The 20,662-nt window shown below is 41.5% G+C and overlaps 1 protein-coding gene across 8 annotated transcripts in view; it reads left to right on the plus strand.

Annotated features, from left to right (window-relative positions):
* The window catches only part of LOC117405124 (connector enhancer of kinase suppressor of ras 2), a 129,355-nt gene that overhangs the window by 13,732 nt on the left and 94,961 nt on the right, over positions 1-20,662 (plus strand). For 4 of the 8 annotated variants that reach the window (XM_059028073.1, XM_059028065.1, XM_059028067.1 and 1 more), the window contains exons 2-4: positions 11,433-11,596; positions 14,055-14,257; positions 18,798-18,821. In XM_059028073.1, the coding sequence (XP_058884056.1) occupies positions 11,433-11,596; positions 14,055-14,257; positions 18,798-18,821 (391 nt within the window). The remainder of the gene's footprint in view (positions 1-11,432; positions 11,597-14,054; positions 14,258-18,797; positions 18,822-20,662) is intronic. The other 4 variants (XM_059028069.1, XM_059028070.1, XM_059028071.1 and 1 more) reach the window with 1 other exon arrangement.

Below are 20,662 nucleotides of genomic sequence, written 5' to 3' on the forward strand. Positions count from 1 at the left end.
GAATGCAGCCCTCTCTCTCTATCTCTCTCCCTCTCTCTCATGCTCTCCTCTCTCTCTCCCTCTTTTATGCTCCCTCGTCTCTCCCTCTCCCTCTCCCTCTCTCTCTCTCCACTCTGTGCTCACAAGGCTGTTGCTTGCTGGCGTGGGTGGCTTGTGGTGTTCTTCAGTTTTAATTCTCTTGTAAGTAGGAGTGTGAACTGGGAGTCACGATTTGAGTCAGAGACATTGAAAACAAAGAACAAAGTAAACTGAAAAAAAAAATAACCGAAAAGGTTCATTTGAAAAGAAAGGCTTTTTGCTGATGTGGTGTGCTACCCTTGTTTAATGGCACTTGTGCAGCTAGCCTTGAGCGGCTAGGGGATTTCTATGGAGCTTGTAAGGCTGGCTGTTTTAAATATGTGCTTGAGGAAGCGCAGCTATTTGTAAGGCATGATGTCACTTACTCGACACTAAAATACATGCATATAAATTAGGGGTTTTAAGCTTTATTTATTTTATTATAATACTTATATAGTGCCTTTCATAGTGGACCACCATCACAAAGCGCTTTGCAGAGGTAGGCTGTGAACTGTGCATTATATACAGAGTCACTTACAATAGGACATTGACTTAACATCTCATCTGCAGGATGGAGCACAAGGAGGTTAAGTGACTTGCTCAGGGTCACACAGTGAGTCAGTTGGTGGTAGCAGTGGGATTTGAACCTGTGACCTTATGGGGGGGGGGTTTACAACTGTAACACCTTAAAGGCGTAGTACAGCTTTAAATAGGAGTTCATTACACCGGTACACTGAGGAGAACTAGCCACTTACCCAGCAGGCAAATGTAAATAACCACGTTTTAAAAGCAATTAACAGTCTGGCATTAGCAGCAGAACAAGCAAACGCTGCAATCACGCTGTCGATTTATGATGCATTGATTGTTAAACCGCCACAGTGTTACATTAACATAGCAAATAAATCAATGCTGTGAAACACAATTACCCTGAACAAGAAATGAAATAAACAAATGCATAAGCTGCAAGGTTTTATATTTTGTTGCGCTCAAAATGAAATGGCGGTGCCATGCGGAGGCTTTCCAACATGTAAGTTAAGATCTATTGTATGTGAGCTCCCATAAGCAAGTCAGGGAACAGAGAATGCATATACAGCATACAGGGTGTGTTGCATAACATTTCTCAGATTAATAATGATATCACAGGGGTGGCTTGAAACCTAGTTTGAGGTGAACCCCAAGTCTCCCCTGGTGTGCCATGCAGTGATCTAGTCTCCTGAAACCAAGTTCCAAGCCACAAAATGGCTTTGTCTTCCCTCAGCTTAAGTGTATCATAGATGCTGCACATGAGAAACACTGCAGAGTTCTTGGAGACTGTTGGCTTCTGTAATCTTCATGTGACAGATTCCCACATGGCAGAGTCCAGTGGACAGCCCCGGCTTATAAACTGCTGTCAGACTTAATATTCCAGAGAGCTGCTGCTGCTGAGCCAAGCCCTGCAAGGGGCTTTTACCTGCTAATTATCCACACTGTGTGTTTCATGGTGGTTCAGCATCTTCTGCTTATCAACACGTTCACTGCATGCAAAGTGCAAGAGCAAAGGTGAATGTTCAGGAAAAAAAAGAATTGCGATGATGTAAAACCAGCAGGAGACCACTCGGATCAATAATTAAACATCGCCTTCCTGCTGTTTCGGTAGCTTAATCCTGCTACTATTGTTTTATTGCCTTTTGCGCTTACTTTAAAATCGGATCCTATATGATGACATAGTTCTGATTTATTTGTTAAATATAATCTGATTCATTTCCATTTGCAATGCTTCATTAGTCTTTGATCGGATCTGCCCCACAGGCAAAAAGCCTTGGAAATATGTTCACCACAATAGTATTACAAGGGTGTCTTCAAAATAGCAAGCATTAAGCAAGTAGCATTGATGGCATAATAGAGGTAAATCAAACCGCAGTAACGAATCAACTAGCAACAATACAGAGTACACGTCACACAATGACCGTCGTGCTGTACAAGTCACTGTGTGTTTGAAAAGCCACAAGAAACAAATCCAAACATGACAAGAATAGAGCTACAACACACCCACCAACAGTAATCAAGTTCAGGTCAAACAGGTGTACTCGTGACTTCAATCTAGTGCTACACAGCACTGAATGTCCGTTTCTCCCCAAGCAACTACATTTACTAGGCATAAAAGCAAACGGAGGTGAAACGTACAGGCTTGAAAAACAGAACAGTCTGTGTGTTTCCAACGTTTAAAAGCAGTTCCGAAGACAGGAAGTGATGAGCTTCAGAAAGAACCCTGCCATGAAGGGCCGCTATTCGCTCTCCTGGCTTCTGAGCAGAGCCTCCAATCCCTCCATTGTGTGTTCCACTGGGGGGTCTTGGTGTACAGAGGCCAGGGTCGCCGTATTGTTGGAAATTAAAAAACTGTTACAAGAGCTCAGGTGCGGAGAGCCTTTAACAGCCTCCTAATAAAAAATTAACGACTACAAAAAGTCTAAGTGCATAACGGGCTAATGCGTTCAGAAGAGCTACGGTCAGATAAGAGAACAGTAGTTTGTTGTTAAGGGAGAGGGTAAAGGGAGTCTGTCACACACCAGTGCTTTGGGTTAGTTTGTGGGAATCCCAGTAAAAACAGAGAGCTTCAGTCACTGGTGTCGTCAGGTCATTTCATAACCGCCAAATTCATCACAAAAATGCCATTTAGAGAGAGAGGTCTTTGATGAAGTCACTGCCATGGCAGATTCAACTGTTTCCTACTGAACAATAAACAATGCCTCTATGTGATTTCAAAAGCAGTGTCGCAGACTGAAACCAGTACACTTTTCTCTTACTTTCCTTTTTTTTGCATTCACTTTGTGTCTTTTTTCCATTTTTTATTCATCATACCCTGGTGACTTTTAAAACTCTGAAGTTAAAGCACCACTGTGACCTCAATAGAGTCATGCCTAATTTCTTACATCACAGATGAACCTTCTCCCCTGCAGCGTTGATCCTCGCCAACAGACTCTTAGGGAAACATGTGGTGTGCGGTGCATCCACTAGTGCGCCATGGGGACAGGTTAATGGTTACACTTGAGTTTACCTGATATACTAAGAATTTAGACTGAGAGCTTTACTTAGCAAATCCTTTGAAGAGCAAGGGACCCTGGGTTCCTGAGTGTCTTCTGCCAGTTATTTTATTTAAACTCCCCCCCCCCTCCCCACTAAATAAACACGACTGCACTAATTACAGTAACTGGGTATGGAGTTATACATTTTCTGCTCAGACTTTGACAGAAACTCTCTTCTAATATGTATACTTGTACCCTGTACAGAAGAAAAATCCCTAGTGGATTTCTAAAGGTAGTGCTATGTTGTTGTTGCTGCTGTTTTTGTAAATGACAGCCAGCTGTCACAAAGTGGTGGCTGGGATTTGAAATCCGCACCTCTTAAACGCTGTTTTATTTTTCATGCGGGTTCAGATGTTCACTGGTGCGTGCCTTATGGCTATACTACACATAATAAAAACAGCATCACTTTCACAACGGTTCACCCCTGGGTGAAGCTTGCCAGACCAGGCTCGGTTGCTTTTTCTGATGTTTTGCTCCAATGTAGACTTTTTAAAGAAGCTTAGCCAAATGGACTGCTTGAATGAGGATTCCATGCTATTTTCGTTCACATTACAGTGAGTTATTTGAAAAGCTATTCTGTATCGCTCTTTTTGAAAGATAGTGGTTCTGCTGTATTGATTTCTGACCGTGGGAGTGGAATTCAATCAGTGATTTAAGTTTCATTTTCACTTACTGCTGTCTGTATGCAGGCTCTTATTGGATGAAAGCCATATTGGTTTACTGCTGGTTATTGATCTGACTGGGGGGGTGGCATCACTGGCTGGTGTCGTGTGTGCCCAGGCACATGTCTAAAATGTAATGCTGATCCTGGAGAAAGAGAAATCCTGCAGGGATAATGAGCCACTTTAAGTGGTGTTTAAGATGTCATTTCTTTTGGTGCCCTCCAAACAGAAAGACCGTCCTATAAAAATGTATAACAAAATCTATCTCTATTTGCCTGGAGGGCTTTGTGCTCATAATATTAAAAACAAACAAACAAGGAAACAAATGCTAGCTGTATGGTTGCAGAGTGAATAGCCTCGTCTATTCACTGAAGCCTTGTGCTTTCCATTGTAGAACAAGTGACTGTGCTTGCAGGACAGGTCTTGCCCTTCAAAAGCCTCTTGTTTTCTTAGAAATAGAAAAGAAAATCGGTCTGCTTTGAGTCTAACATTGATGTATTACTCTATCCTACAAGGTAAACTGGAGTCTTTAACATAAGGGTTTTTTTTGTAAACCTTGACCTGTTTTTCCTTAATAAGTTAGAAAAGAAGCACAGTTTAGAGTGGTTTTCAAACCAGCTCGAAAAGGAAAAAGATGCGTTTGGTACAGACTCTGATTTCCAATGGGATTAGAGGAGAGACAGGCACAGAGAGGAAGAGGCTGTTGAACTAAAGAGGGAGGTTGTGCTTTGTGTTTGAACAGGTCTTGACTTCAGAGCCTTTTAAGTGTGCGCATTCTGAAATGCAGGAGCACCCCAGGGTTTCAGTATCTATGACTTCTTAAATAGGTTGATTCAGGGGAGGTTGTAATTCAGATAGCTCTGTTTGAAATGCATACTGAGAGTTAGCGCAAGGCAGCAAATCCTTCAGCCAAAAGCAGAGGTTCAATCAGTAATCCGTTTCCTAATCGGCTATTGGAGGAATAATAATCGGCAACAATACATGCCTTGACTTTCTTTTTTAAAGGGAAGAAGCAAAACAAAAATGTGTAGACTCTTTAAGAAAGCCTTCAAAACTGGAACTGAAAAGATGCATGGTCTAATCATGTAATACACACAAGGACACCAGGGTGATTAATTGATTAATTAATGTTTAATTTACAGTCACACCACATTAAGTTCTTAGTCCGTTGGTGACTAACCATGACGTGGTGATGATTTCCTGGTGAATCAGAGGCAAGAAACCCAGACTGATGGCTTAGACACACCACTATTGCATTTTAAGATGCAACAATTTGTCAATTATTCATTTAAGCAATTCATGATCACCGTGGCTTTTGCAGGTCTCAATTTAACATTAATTGATGGATTTAATCACCTTTTGTAGCCTGCTTGAATTATATACTGCTTTTTCTTCATTGAAAACTGTGACATTTTGAAATCTAACTGGAGCTGTGAAACAGAACAGCAACTCCAATAAAAAGAGCCACTCCGAATGATTGCAAGCTTCATAACAAGTTAGGGGACAGTAAGAGAAAAGTGCAAATACAATTCCAAGCTACAGTACTTGTCCTTTTTTAATGGGAACATATCAGAGGAAATGGGTAACACTTACAGTAATTTTTACTGACTTAAGTAAAGAGCAATGCAGTACTCTGCTGCCATCTTTTCAAGTACTGTCCATGTTACTGGAGCTATAAATCTTTTTTTTTGTTGTTTTGGTTTAACTTTCAGTTGGCAGTCCTTCCCCCTGCTTTCCTTTGGTGTGAAGCTCTGAATCCGCAGCCTGTTTAATTGTCATCAGTGCCCCAGACGTTTGCCGAGCAGCCTCTGGCCTCCAGGCTTGTGTGCTGTGGTGGCTCGCCAGACAGTGACTGATGATATTTGCACAGCTGCAGAGCAGCTCTGGCTGTGCCTTGATAGAGCCTGTTGGAAACAATGAACAGGGTCTGTTCCAGGCCTTCACGCTGTCATTTCCCAGGCTGTGAACTCTGAGTGAAGCTCTGGGTCTCTTCTCTCTTGCTTGCCTCCACTCTTTGGTTCATGCAGAAGGGGCGTCCCCTCCACCCTGCAAAGGGAGCGAGGCAGTGGGATGGTGGGGCCAGTCCATGTGAGAAGAGACTGCAGAGAGTTGATTGAATTTGTGATAAGAATTGTATTTGAGGGGGGGGGGGGGGGTTCTGGCTGTAAGCTGTTGAGACTCCCTCTGCAAGCTGCCAGATTGTATCTGCTTGACATGCTCGCAAAAAGAATTACAGAACGTTTTTATCAAAGTAAAGCTTTTTAAATAGTCAGGGCAAGAGTTCTGGGCGTGTGTGCGCGTGTGCGTCTGGCTGTTAACCAATAAACAGATGGTGAATAGGCTTTTTTCCTTTAATGTAGCCCACACAGCTGTACACTGAGCAGTCTGTCTGTTTGTCAAGCACTGTAAACGTACATGGACAGACAGGCAGGGCTGTAACACTTCAGTTTACGTAACTGTTTGCAGTGGTTATACACAGTCCATCAACATGTTCTTACCATTAAGTGAATTAATGTGCAATACATGTTTGAAATCACTTTTTTAACATGATTTAAGCATGTCAATTATGTATATTATTACATAACTCATAATTGCAACAGATCCCTAAATGAGAGTGTTAGTCTAGCCGTGTCAGTGGATGGGAAGGTGCAGTTTCTTTATTGTGGGCTTACAGAATTGTATATGTCACGAATACAAGTATGATGCTCATTTTGCTCTGTTTAAATGGTCCCAGCTAGCTCTGTAGACGTCTCTCGGCTTTAAGCAGGGCTCGTCCCCTGAGCAACAGTAAGAGCTGCTGTTCAGTGCTACGTACCCAGCCTGTCCGCTCTTAACAGCCAATGCACCTGCACCACAATCCCAGCCAAAATAAACAATAATAAAAGCCCAAAGCACTTACAATTTCAAATAACCAGACAACATCGTTCTGCTGGCTCTTTTTTAAAGTGTTTTTATTTTTAGATCTGTATCCTACATATCAGTGCAGAGCAATGGGATTTGAATGTACTCGATACATAAACACGTGGAATGCATTATCTGCGTAATGAAGTGTATAACTAAACAGGCTTGACGATAAAGCCCCCCCCCCCCCCCCCTTATAAAATACTGCCCGTTACGCTGTAGAAGAGCGATCTCGTGGCCTCTTCTGCTTTCTCTCAGCCTCTGCATCGTAGAAATGCTGGTCTCTTTGCGAGTACGTTCCCGAGTCAGTTCTGCGTCTGTGTGCCTTTTCTGTTAAAGTTGTGCCTTTCCTTCAGTCTAATTTTTAGGCATTTGCAAGGATGGGAATACGACTCCAGTTACATAGCAGTTTTCCCTTTTTCAGGTTTTACTATGTTCTTGATTAACCACAGTGCATAGGTAACAAACTTAGGTGTGTCTTATTAAACTTGTCAGAAAACCAGGAATGGATCAAACTGCTATGCAATTGGTCTTATGCCCATCCCTGTTTTAAAGCCCTCTTGTTTCAAGCCATTCAAGTGAAATGGTATCTGGGGAAAGGCTACCATGGGCAGCGCCTCTAGCACAACCAAACTCTCCATGGGTTGAGAAGGGCCCACATGGGAGATCTTACCAGACACAGCGCTGGGCTTCCCTGCAGAGATGAGCTGCTCCTCATTACATAATAGTGTAGCACTGTCAGTACAGGTGATACCGTTCCGTGAGAATCCTGCTACTTCATTATGCAACTGTGAGGGTAAATACTTTTAATGAGCTGCAGCTAGGTTGAAGGGAAGATGTGTCAGTATTTATTTGTTCTTGTTCTCTGTAACAGCACCTCGTAGTCATTCAAACGCTATAGTCAAGGTGTTATCAAAGGGTTTAAATTTTGCATTGCCGGTTTGTCAAAATTAGATGATTTGAACTTAGTCTTATCCATACACAGATGTGTGTACATTTCAGAATAAAACACTCCCCTGTGAAGTTTGTGCCATGTGTAAAACACAGGACTGAGCAGCGCTTATCTGAGGGGCAGTCTTATATCCTTCTAAGCAGCTGAGCAAGAACATTATAAATGTTGTACATTAGAAATAATGCTGTACCTGAATACATAGAATACCTCAGGTAGCACACACACCATACACAGATGTAGCTTGATCCATTCCTGGTGTTGCTATGAGTTTAATAAGACAAACTTGAGCTTGTTTACTGTACCTATACATTGTGGCTTATCAAGCTCATAGTAAAAACTGCTGTGCAATAGGAGTCTTATTTCCATGCCTGCTGTACAAAACACAAATACACACAACTTCTCCTTCAAAAAAAGCTTTAGTCCAACAATAAGGATACCAGTGGTAATGTCACTGATGCTAATATGATGCAAGAAAATGTATTAGCAATCCATGGTCCTTTCTTTAAAAAAGAAACCAGCAGGGATGCAGGGTCCCTATGAGCTGTAGTTTCATTCAGGGGTGCAGGCTCCCTATGAGCTGTAGTTTCATTCAGGGGTGCAGGGTCCCTATGAGCTGTAGTTTCATTCAGGGGTGCAGGGTCCCAGCTGTAGTTTCATTCAGGGGTGCATGCTCTCTATGAGCTGTAGTTGGGTGCAGGGTCCCTGTGAGCTGTAGTTGTATGCAGGGGTGTATTAGACAGCAGAGGCAGGGAGGGTCAGAAGAAGTCATCTATTTATTTCTTTATATATTTGTTTTGCTGGGAAAGGCAGTCTGTAGAGCTCCAGGCTTACCTGTATCACTGCCAGCTTCCTCTCATGATTGCTATTTCCCCCAGAAGGATTGGGCAGCTCCCTGTGCCATGCTCTGCAGCGAGAGATACCAGACAGATGAGAGCTGGACCATGTTGCATTTGACTGGTGTTATCCCTCATTGGGATTGGGCATGACCCTGCTGAGCGGAGGCTAATGCTCTGTGTTGATTGGTCGGATTTGCACCCTGTGGGTTTGATCAGGCTTGTATTTTCTGAGATCTGTCTTCCAATCATTTCCTCTTTGGAGGGTAAACCTCAAAGCTTTAACTTTAATGAGTTTCTAAAAGACTCTCTTCTGGAAATCAACGGAAGTTTGTTAACTGTGGTGGGATAGAAGGCGTACTGTTTCTCAGTAACCGCTGGCTAATGATGATTAGCAGACATGATAACATGGAAGTCCTTTTCAATGGTTAAATTGTGATACGTTTTCATAACTTAATAAGGTATTGGAAATGGTTACAGCCGTGTACAAGGCGAGTCATACAGTCAGGGGAGTGCAGGTTGGCTCCCTGGCTGTGTGAAGCCGACAATCTTTGCTGGGGATTCTTTAATGAGCGTTGCATTGGCTCTCTTGCTCCGGCAGATCAGAGAGGTGAAAGGTCAAGGCACTACAGCCACTCCTGCGAGGTCGTCCAGAGGTGACTGGCTTGGCTGTAGAATCGGAGGACGTCCACTTAACTTGCTAGCTGTTTTGGGAACTGTTGCAGTGAGGAAACATAATGGCACCTTTTTTTTTTTTTTTTTTTAAAGAAATGGTTATGATAGGTAAGGGAGCATTGTGGCTTGGCTGACTGCCCTGGCTTTTTAATAAATGCTTTTTTGATGCTGAAAGTTTATCACCTCAGTTGGTAACTCCAGTCTCCGGTGCAATCTCCCAGAACAGAGAATTTCTATATATATATTTTTAAGCTATACCCAACACGTTAAAATAACCATCATAATCTGAAAGGTCGTATATCTCCATGTGCGTAAAATTGTCTTGAGAAATCGAGACGAGCTAAAATGAAACATAATCGCGGCATAATCATGGTCCACATGACACAGTTTACTTAACCCTAAGGGTTTTTCGTGGCACACTTTGACAGTGGGATAATGAAAAAATAAAGAAATGAAATCCCTTTCTCGCAGGACTCTCTTTTACTGCACTTCTTGGTCACAAAGGAACATTTCTCGGAAAGCATCTTCTGCAAAGCTGACACATTCTTGCTCTGAGGACATTTTTCAGTTTTGTTTTTTCTGCATCAGAAATGACCTGTCAGACTGTTCATCAGTAATCAAAGGATGTAACAATCACATTGGCTTCTTGTACTGAAACCTTGCACACTCTGTATGACACTTATTATAAATCAGTCATTAAACTTTTAATGAATTCAGTGCTATGCAAACGGTTCAATTGCAGTAATATGCTCAAAGATCCAGTCCTCCAAGAGCCGCACATGTTCAGTGGTTTTTACAGTAGTTTTAACCAGGTCAAGATAGCCCTCTCAATTTGAATTGTACATACAGTAATTCCTCCAGATTGGTAGGCTTTGAGACGGTCTCTGCGATGCACATTTCGAAATGATTAAACCACACAGCACAGGCACGCATTGGGGTGCTGCATCAGCAGGCCAGCAGCACAGGGAACGAGGCTCAGCTTATATTCCTCACTGTTAAACTGGAAAGGAAACCAGGTTATGTGGTGGATATTTTGGCAACACAGTGTAATGGAGCACATTCTGCTTGTGTAATAGCTGTCTGTCTTCAGGCAGTTCTTAGACAAGGCTACACTGCTTCCAGCATATTTTTTTTATTTTTAGATTTTCAGTGCGGAATGTACCAAACCCTAAAATAACTGTTCAGAAGGAAACACTTGAGCAGGAAACCAGGCCGAGGATTGGGTTCCTGAAATGCAGCCCTGAGCCTTTTTAGAAGCCTGGTCATTGGTATTCTCAGTGTTCCATGCAGTACGGTACCAGTTCAAAAGCTCTGTATTAAAGTAGCTTTCTACCACAGCTGCCAATGAATAGGAGTATTAAAATGAATTGTCAAGCCGTCAATATACAGTATAGAGTACTGGAACCACATTGCATTAAGAAGGACCCAGCAGAATTAGTCCAGGAGGATTTAACACTGGGGAGAACCGAACCGGCAAGAAATAGTTCATATCTACAACACTGGGGAGAAACCAAACTGGCAGAAATAGTTCATATCTTGCTGAGTGCACTCGCTGATCTTAAGAATGGAAATTCATTTGCATATTATTTTGCCCCAGATTTTATTTTATTGTATCCATTCATTCAATGTATCCACATTGTGGTACATTTGTTTAAAATCCCATCATGCTTATGGTAGCGCTGGTCATACTGACTCATCTAAGTTGTTAGACGCCTACAGTAAAGTCATTCAATATCATTTTGCTGCTACTTTTGTTATAATAAATGCATCTCTTCCGCCTTCTTTCTGCCTAACTTCAAAACACCCATGATGGGAAGATGCACGTGTTGAAGGCTTTCAAGTAGTGCTGCACAAGCCGATTATTCCTTTATTGTGATGGAGCTCTCCACAGAAATCAGGTGAGGGTCATTGGTGTGGATTGAGCTCATTTACCATTCAAAGTGAAATTTGTGATTTGTGATGCGTTCTCCTTTCCGGAGACTTTACTTAAACACCTGCAGGTGTTTCTCATTATTTGGAAACTGCAGTTGTTCTGGATTGCTTCTTGCTGGTTCTATAACATTAACATTTGCTGTATTCATTTCAGAAGAACACCAGGGGAAAACTCTATGTCACTAAATTATGCAGCAAAAGTGCTGTTCTGGCAGTTTTCAAAATCTCCGATTTTAGCTTTAATTTGGGAATTTGCACACACACACAGCTGAAGCTTGCTGAAAGAAGTCTCTAACTTGCATGTTTTATCTGTTTCGTCTCGTGATTCAGTAACCTTTTCCCTTTTGCTTCTCGCTAGGGCTTGATGACTGCCTGCAGCAGTACATTAAGAACTTCGAGCGGGAGAAAATCACCGGGGACCAGCTTCTGCGCATCACCCACCAGGAACTCGAGGACCTGGGAGTCTCGCGGATTGGGCATCAGGAGCTCATACTGGAGGCAGTGGATCTGCTGTGTGCACTGGTGAGCCATTAACAACCCTGGAATCCCTGACACTTTACCCATCCGTGATAGAAGGAATGGAAAGCTAACTACTTGTGCATTGGAGGAACAGATTCGTATTGCACTGGCATCATAATCCACACCTGTCTGTGTGCTCAACCTCCATTTCCAAGGCCACTGATTTAAGTAGACGGTTTATGTCGGAGCAACACCTTGTTCTGCATTCCAGTTCTCAATCACATGAGTGCTGCAAACAAGCAACATTAGGTATAGTTCAGATGTGCGATGTGTACAGCGATTGCTCCCAGTAACTTCAGAAACCCCTTTGTGTTTGAACTAACTGTTTGATTAGGCATACTGCTTTTGCAATGGTGTTTGAAAGTTTATGTTGCAACAGATTGTATGCTGCTTCTAGACTTTCTTAATAGCACAGCTAGTGAGAAGTATGAAGGGTGGTCTTAGTACAATACTAAAGGCTGATTTCATATTTAAGTCTTGCGACTACCAGGAGATGTGCGATGTGACCAGCTTGAAAAAAATTCTGCTCTCTCTCCCCTGGGTCATCAGACAGTAGCTCGACAACACAGACTGGAAATCGCTCTGAGAGCTTGTTGCACTGTTGAAGTGACACCAGGTCTAAAGGGCATACAGTGCATGCCTCCAAATGTCCTCTAGTTATTTCATAATTAAAGTTTTAAAACCACAGAATGTGTAATATTTTTTTAATGTGTCAAGTCGGTTTATGGAACTGGATAAGACTTTATTTTGAGCAGTGTGTTCAGTTTCACATGAGCGTTAATTATCTTGTTTGTTTGTTTCGACTCCAGTGGGGATTATCAAAGTGATCGGTGTTTACATGTACGCAGTCTCGTACGGAGTTTCAGAAATGCTTCAATCAGCAAGCTCTTCGGTTTCTTTTTAAGACTCTTATGTAAGGACCACTATACATCATTCTTTGGGAGGTTTTCAACCACCGGTATTAAATATGAATACTTATCTGTCATTGCCTTTTAAATTAAAGAGGTCAGCTGTCAGAGGTGAAGGCCTTCCGCGGCGCACTGTGTGGATTTGATTCATCAGCAGTGGAGCTAAATGTGGCCTCGGAGAATAGGAGGGAATTATTACATGTCAGCATAAATTAGATGCATTTTCTATTTATATATTCAGTGCTCAGGAATGGCGCTTCCCATAGTGTTGACAAGCAGGAGGCAGTAGAGTGAGAGTATTGTGAAATATCTTCTTGTGACACATGTCCTTTTTAAGTTCACAAGGTATAACATCAATTAGCAAACCAGATAGAAGCCAGAACTGCATAAGTAGGTATTTTTTAATACCGAAAAAACAGCAAGTTAAATTAGTCTAAAATACCACGCGTCATCAGAATTTGATGAGCAGTCATTTTGAATCTTGTTTTTTACCCCTGTAAACAGAATGCTCAATCTGATTGCTTAAAGCAGACAGTAGGGGTTGCTATTGCATAGCGAGGTGAACGGTTCTCTGCTGATTCTCCAGATGGTCCACAGCTCCCTGTGGACCATCTGCCAAGATCGGCAACCTCGACCAGGGTTCGAACCAGCAAGCTCCTGATCACATAACTTTCAGTATGTAAAAGTTTAGTAATGTAATTAAAGGCTTGCCATAAATAAGTTTCAGTTATGGGCAGCCCCTGCACCATCCAGCTACCGAGACACAAAACTCATCGCCATGGAAACCAAAAACTAGCCTCAGCACTCCTGTCTGCGCAACCCAGAAGAGAAACGCTGAAAATCGCCCGCAGCCTCGGGCTGTTGGTCAAGTGTCAAGAAAACATGATTCCCAGAACCTTGTGTTTGCATTTGGAAGGTGGCAAGGTCACAGTATAGGGCATCGCATCCCTGATATCCTGTGTGAGGTGGAGTAAGGGTCATGGTACTCTCATGGGTCCTTCTCCTGAATATATTCACATTATTCATACAAGGCCCACTTATAGGTTCTTCTTTTTGCCAGAGTTAATTGCACACAGTAGAGATGTGTAGACGTTTGCTCTACAAAGCTGTATAAAGGTGTTCTACTCAACATTAATCCTTTTGCAGATTTTCAGCATAATAAATTGTTGGTAAAATACCTGCTCTGAGACGAGGGTGTATCTTTATTTCAGTAGTCTGGGCAGCAGTGTGGAGTAGTGGTTAGGGCTCTGGACTCTTGACTGGAGGGTTGTGGGTTCAATCCCCGGTTGGGGACACTGCTGTTGTACCCTTGAGCAAGGTACTTTACCTAGATTGCTCCAGTAAAAATCCAACTGTATAAATGGGTAATTGTATGTAAAAAAAAATAATGTAATATCTTGTAACAATTGTAAGTCGCCCTGGATAAGGGCGTCTGCTAAGAAATAAATAATAATAGTCTGATTACAGCTGACAACAAGCATTTAGCCAATGGACTTTGAGCTGCTTTCTGATAATAGAAGGCCATGTTTTATGTTTTTATTTCTTATTTATAGAACTATGGTCTGGAAACGGAAAACCTTAAAACACTCTCCCACAAACTCAACGCGTCGGCCAAGAACCTGCAAAACTTCATTAGCGGCCGGAGGAGGAGTGGCCACTACGATGGCAGGACCACGAGGAAGCTGCCCAACGACTTCCTGACGTCCGTGGTGGACCTGATCGGGGCTGCCAAGAGTCTGTTAGCCTGGCTGGATAGGTAAGTCTTGGGAGTAAACGCAGTCCCAGCTTGCCTCTCACTGCAGTCTTGAAACAAAGCATTCACTGGGGTTTTTTGTTTGACATGGTAATGATCAAACTGTTTTTGTTTTAAATAGAAAAATACACGACTTGTTTTATCTTTATCAAACCCTCAACAATAGTACAGCATGTTCTTTCAAATTGCTTTTCCTGTTGAATCACTCAGACAGAAACAAAAAAGCAGGCTACACTTTAACACTGTGCACACGCATATCACCTTCAGTCCTCGGCTTATACTGTACTGGAATAGTCTGTTTAATTTATTGATTTATTCATGTATTCATTTTTAACAATAACATCTGCTGTACTTAATTCTTAAAAAGAGCCAGGAGTTGACCTCTTTGGAAGATCCGATAACTGCATGAACTTGCAATGCAAGTCACTGTCTCATAGCCAGTAAGAGAGACAAAGAGAGATGCAATTATGCAGGGCTTCTATGATAATTAATGTATTAGATTTTGTGATTTACTCCTCTGTAAGGACCCTTCACTAATGCAATGCCTTTAATATTTCATAATATATTTATGTGCAAAACACAAACTACAAACCCGAAAACACAAACTAAAAATGTTTGACACTGTAACTGCAACATAGACCGGTAATTGCAGCACTCTGCAACAGTGGACATAATTAAACTCAAGCAATGTGGCTCAAGCTGCTTTATTATTGATCCTTGTAGCATCTTAGAGATAAGAAAGCCCAAAACAGAACCTTCAATCTACAACGCAGCTAATCGAGACTTATAGTGATATGAATTATCTGCCACATATTCGTCATTCTGCTTTATCGAAAGGCTAATGCAGCTGTTGGGCACATTAGTAACTACAAAACTGTTGAGGGCCACAGAGCAATGTCACTTCAATTCTCCAAACATTTAAAATGCCACTCCTTCAGCAGGTCATGCATGATGAGAGGTTACAGAAGCTGCTGCTCTGGCAAAAGGAAGAGGTTTGCAAACTGGTCAGACGAGTAACATGTGGACCGCTGGCACTGAGCTCTTGACAGGACACCCTGGTCTCTTCTGTCCATCTGTGTGCTGTGAACATACACCGATGGTTTAGATAAAGTATGCTTGAGAGAGCACTAAAACCCGTGCCTGGCAGTTTGAAACATCCTGCAGCATCTGTTGCTTTGGTTTTAGTGGGTGGAAAAAGAGCCGGTTATCTTTCCAGTTCACCCGTCGATCTCCTGGTGTGTCAGTGTTGAGGTAACATTCGTTTTTAGATTAATTTAGGACAGATCCCTCGTGTATTGAGAGAGAAAGCAAGCTGGGCCATGGGCAAGCCATTTTGGCAAAGACCAAGGCACCACTGGGGAAGGGAGGGGCCAGTATGGTGGTTTGGTTGGTGTTGATCCTGGGGTACGTGTTAAAATAGGAATTCAAAGCTATATGAAAATATTCTCAAAAAATGCTAAGGACGACCTGTGCAGCCATAATCCAAATTTAGAAACGTAAGAAAAAGCGTAATAAATTAAATGACAGACGTTACGACCAGAAGTCTTTCTGAAGGCGTGACGCTTATCATTGGATTTTAACATCTGAATTACCCTTCTCAAGATAATGGCCATGGCTGTGGAGGGGGGGGGGGGGTCTGAGGCACATCAGAAGAATCCCAAGACAAGTGCTATTGTTATTACTGTGGCTTGCTGTAATCAGAAAGGCCCTGCTTTATTAATCATATTATATAATCGACTCATTGGCTCAGTCAGACTCTCCAGAAATCATACACAGAACCTCATTTCATGTACTGGCTGAGTTTCACCGCATTCCTGTGTTTTTAATGAATTTGCTGAACTTTTTTTTCAAAAGAGATATGTTTGGATAGGTCAGGCTAACCTGGAATACGAAGCCTTTGAAATACAGGGCACTGACTCCCCTGTGCTTTAATGATAAAGCATAATTAATTACATTTATTATGGCCAATCAATCACACTTTCTTTAATTACACTTCATATTTTCCTTTTTTTTTAAAGCGACACACACATGATGACTAGAATACTTTTATGTAACTTTTGTGTTCTCCGGAGAGTGTTTCTATGGCCCGTTATTAAAGGGGAACATATTTTCTTCAAAGTGGGACACTGTCCATCAGCTGCAGTCCATCTTACTGTCTGAGCCACAGCACAGATCCAATAGACAGAGGCTGGGCTCCAAGTGACAACACAAGGCTGTCTTCACCACTGCACTGAGTGATCGATCCCCTGAGCCGAGATTCATAGAGGTGGGAGGTTTTGCAAGCTGAACTTCACTCATTCATTTTAATTAAAGTACCGGGCCATGGGGCATTCGTTTGAGCAAGTTATTGAGAGTCAGAATCTATGGGTATCTGCGTGTCCATCGGTTGGTCTGTCTGTCCATCTGTCACACTTGCATTTATATATATATATATGAGAGAGAACGACTTATCTAATTGTAATGAAACTTGCTAAGGACATTTGTTTCATGTCAGAAATTTGTCTCTTTCCCACTCTCCCTTTCTCCCAACCCTCCCCATCCTCAGCCCCTGAACACTGGTCCTGAATTAGGATTAACATTTTTTTTTTTTTTTAACGTTTGGAAATGTTATTACCTTTTTCAGAAATTGCAAGTTTGTGGATCTTAAATCGTGGTGTTGTATGCGAGCAACGAGAGGAGGGGTTAAACTAGTCAAGCTAGCAAACTTTTCATCAGCCCAACAGTCTTTGTCTAAATGACTTTGTTACTTCGAAGTCTTTTGAGTAAGAGTTTTTTTTTTAAGTTCAGGTCTTGAAGTCTTGAGTCCTAGAACTACCAGAGGTAGTCCAGACAGTCACCTGCTATACCTAGGAAGTGATGTCAATGTCATTGACGTTGTTTCTGTCATTGAATGTCTTCATTCAAAAGCCAGTTGTGAATTCCCTGTATCCTTTATTCCCCTGTGTCTGAATACATACTAATAATAGCAGGAGCTGTTGAGGATATGTTTAAGCATTAAATCATGTTATTATTGTATGTAGGCTTATTAGTGTAAACTGGAATATCTATAATATTTTAGTTCAGAAATATGGTAAAGTTCCTGTATAATATCCTGTGCTCCCATAGTAAAAAACTCAGCAAAGTGTAATAAAGCACAGTGAAAGCATGGTAAAGAATAGGTAAGCATTGTAAACAATAGCAAGGTATGGTAAAGTTTATTAATAACATTAATACCAGGGTAAGCTGAGGTAAATGCCTAGTATAACCATGGGAAAGGTAAAACTGCAAAACTACAGTGGTAATCTTTTATAAGTGCTGCCATTCCTTAAAAATAAGAGATTGGATTACGCAAAATGTCCTGCAAATACAACCAATCTATCAATTTAATATGCTACCAAACGCATGAAGGCAGAGGCTGGTGTCGTGACTCACCCCAGGCACTGATTTTGTTCTGTACACACTTGGGAATTTCTTTAGTTTTTTATTTTTTGCAGTTGCATCACAAACACAGTTTGAGAGTAATAAACCGAATGCTGACGGGACTCATTTCCAGTGAAGAAAGCGGTCCTAAATAATGAGAGTGATGCTCGACGACAGTGAACTCCTGCTGTGCCCAATAGAAACCACACAGTAGTTCTCTCAATGCAAAGTGCATGGTGTTCAATTACTGTACTTTACCCCAAAGAACGCTTCTTCAGCAAGGGTGTCCCAGGGGGCTGCAGGCAGGTTATATTTCACATGGTCATGCAATAAACAGATGTTCTACAGTAACTTAAATCACATACCTCGTGAATAATCATTAAAATAAATAAATAAATAAATAAACGTTCCTGGATTCGCTTACCGTATTTGTAGCTAACAGCATAATTCCATACCTCTTACCTGTGCTGCCCTTCCATTCCTTATATTGGTCTAAAAGGTGCAGTTTTAACAGAAACACATGTTAGAAACATGAAGTATAGTACTACACTTTAAAGATATGTCTTGTTTGCAAGCCCTGCTTTCAGTTTGTGTTGCACTTGCTTGGGCATTTCACCTGGAGGATGACAGTTTGCCCTTCTTCCCCTATTGACTGACATGCTTTCAGCCACTACCATGCCTTTACCCAGAAGCCTCCGCTGGGGGAGGTGAAGCAGTAACACATTTCCTGGAAAGCGAGGCGAGCAAACCTGAGAACTTTCTTGTGCCGAGTGTAGAACCAGATGTCCTGTTCTCTAGAAAGCATGCTTCTTCCTAAGCAGCACATTTGAGACCTTCACAGTGAACGGAGGGCCATGACAGTAAAGAGGTTCTAGCAGGTATTCCAGCTTGTGTTTTAAAGCTATAGTAACATAAACCAAAAAAAAAAAAAAAAATCCTGTGTGTTACTGAGTTGTACGTAATACAGAGAGCAGCACTCCAATGGTACCATCATGTAAATGATGATATCTCTTATTTTTAAAGCAATGCTGTCTGGCCATTTGCTCTCCATATACCAGTGGCTGTGTCTTTGCATGCGTTGACTGCTATGGAGAATGCTCAACTGCATTTTAGCTTAACACATGTTTTTTAATTTTGTCACCAGGGCTTTTCTGAGGATAAGGAAAAGGTAGGCTTCCTTTTGCTGCTGTTTTTTTAATTTTAATTTATTACATTTTTTTGTTGAGATCCTTTGACTGGCTAAGTGTTACTATAGCTTTAAAAGAATTGGGTGTGCTAGTTAAGCAATAGCCTCGAGAGGAGCCCAGATATTACTAACGTGGAATAAAAGGTTGACCTGCCCTGGACAATGGCCCTCTCTGTTTGTTTGTGTTTTTGTTTGTTTCCATGGGAGACCTTTTATTCCATGGAATGTATGGTGCTCCCCAGCCATTCCAATTACCCCTACAATGTATAAGGTCAGAGCTACCTAGTAGAATTTGCTGTATAACTCTAGCATTAACCAATTGTGGCATGGATACTTTTTAGAATGAACCAATTTCTGCAACAAAGTTGATATGATGTATATGTATAATCATAACTTTGGTTTTTAAAGTTATCACAAATGTTGTGGTGACGTGTCATCATCGCCTATTAAGGCAGTAATTGGCTTCAATTGAAATTAGCCTTGCAACCGTAGTAACGCCGTCCCCCCCCCCCCCCCCCCCCCCCAAGTCATTATGTAAGTGTTTAACAAAATAGTGGTCAAGGATTTGATTTGATTTGATTTTTATGGGCATGCTTCTTTTTATGGATGAAGAGCTGCTTTGTGTAATAAACCAGCTGGTCTTGCATACATCTTATCAGGTCATTCTCCTGAACTAAAACAATTTGCAGCATATTTAGACGGCTGGTATCAGTGACCTAATGTTAAACATCTATGTTATAAAAATGATTCATAATAAAGTACTGTTCTTTCATGAGCTATTAATGCAATATCCACTTAGCTCAACGTGTCTTCAGAGTAGAGTTTATATTCTGGGAATAATCGCAGTGCTTCATGTTGTTCTGTGAGTGCCATGGTCTTGCGGTCTTGCCTCCCCAATGCTGGTGTTAATACAAGTACAGAGAAGCACAGGGGCGAGGCAGTCCGCAAGCTGGTGGCACTGATCAGAGTTTTATGAAACTTAGTTACAGTTTTGTAAAAAAAAATATTTAAAATACAAACCTTTTGGAAATTGTAGTAAGCTCAATTGCAAACCTGAGATGAAAAAAAAAATGTTGCCGATGTGAAAAATGGTGATATTGTTTGATACAAGAAAATCCAGGATACTATCACTTCATATTTAATTTGTTGTGAATTGTGGCACGGTTTGGGGTTGAATCCAGTCTGTGGTGGTGTGTTCGTGTCATGTCATGTTCACTCCAATTAAATAACATGGGCATTGAAAACGCCTTCAGGTTCTGATCCTATATATATATATATATATATATATATATATATATATATATAGGATCAGAGCATGCTCGACTGCAATTTATTTGCCAGATAACTTCTTGAAAAGATATTCATAAAGTTTCACAAACCCTGACTTTAGCACTAATCTCGGATTATCTCATTTTGTTTTATAAAAAAACACCTCCATTGACTTTTGTTTCTGAATTCTTGGGTGAAAAATATACTGATGCACAAAAGAAACGCAACACTCTGGTCTGATGGATTTAATCAAATATTTTAAACATAGATATCAAACAAAATCACAGAAAATGTGAACAGAAATACAGGTCAAAGAATCGTGATAGATTGTCAGTATAAAACACGACACACTGTCAAAATGAAAACATTTCAAAGTTAGTAGCGGGTATGACCTCCCTGAGCATTAACACAATCCTGGCAGCGTTGATGCATAGACCTGATCAGCCTCTGGATAGACTGCAGTGGGATGTTCCGCCACTTGGATCAGTTGGATGTGACGGTCCTGGGCAGGTGTGGTGACCCTATGACTTCCAGAACGTGGCCTGTCCCTCACG

This window comes from Acipenser ruthenus, chromosome 8 (genome assembly GCF_902713425.1).
Source record: "Acipenser ruthenus chromosome 8, fAciRut3.2 maternal haplotype, whole genome shotgun sequence".
Taxonomy (NCBI): domain Eukaryota; kingdom Metazoa; phylum Chordata; class Actinopteri; order Acipenseriformes; family Acipenseridae; genus Acipenser; species Acipenser ruthenus.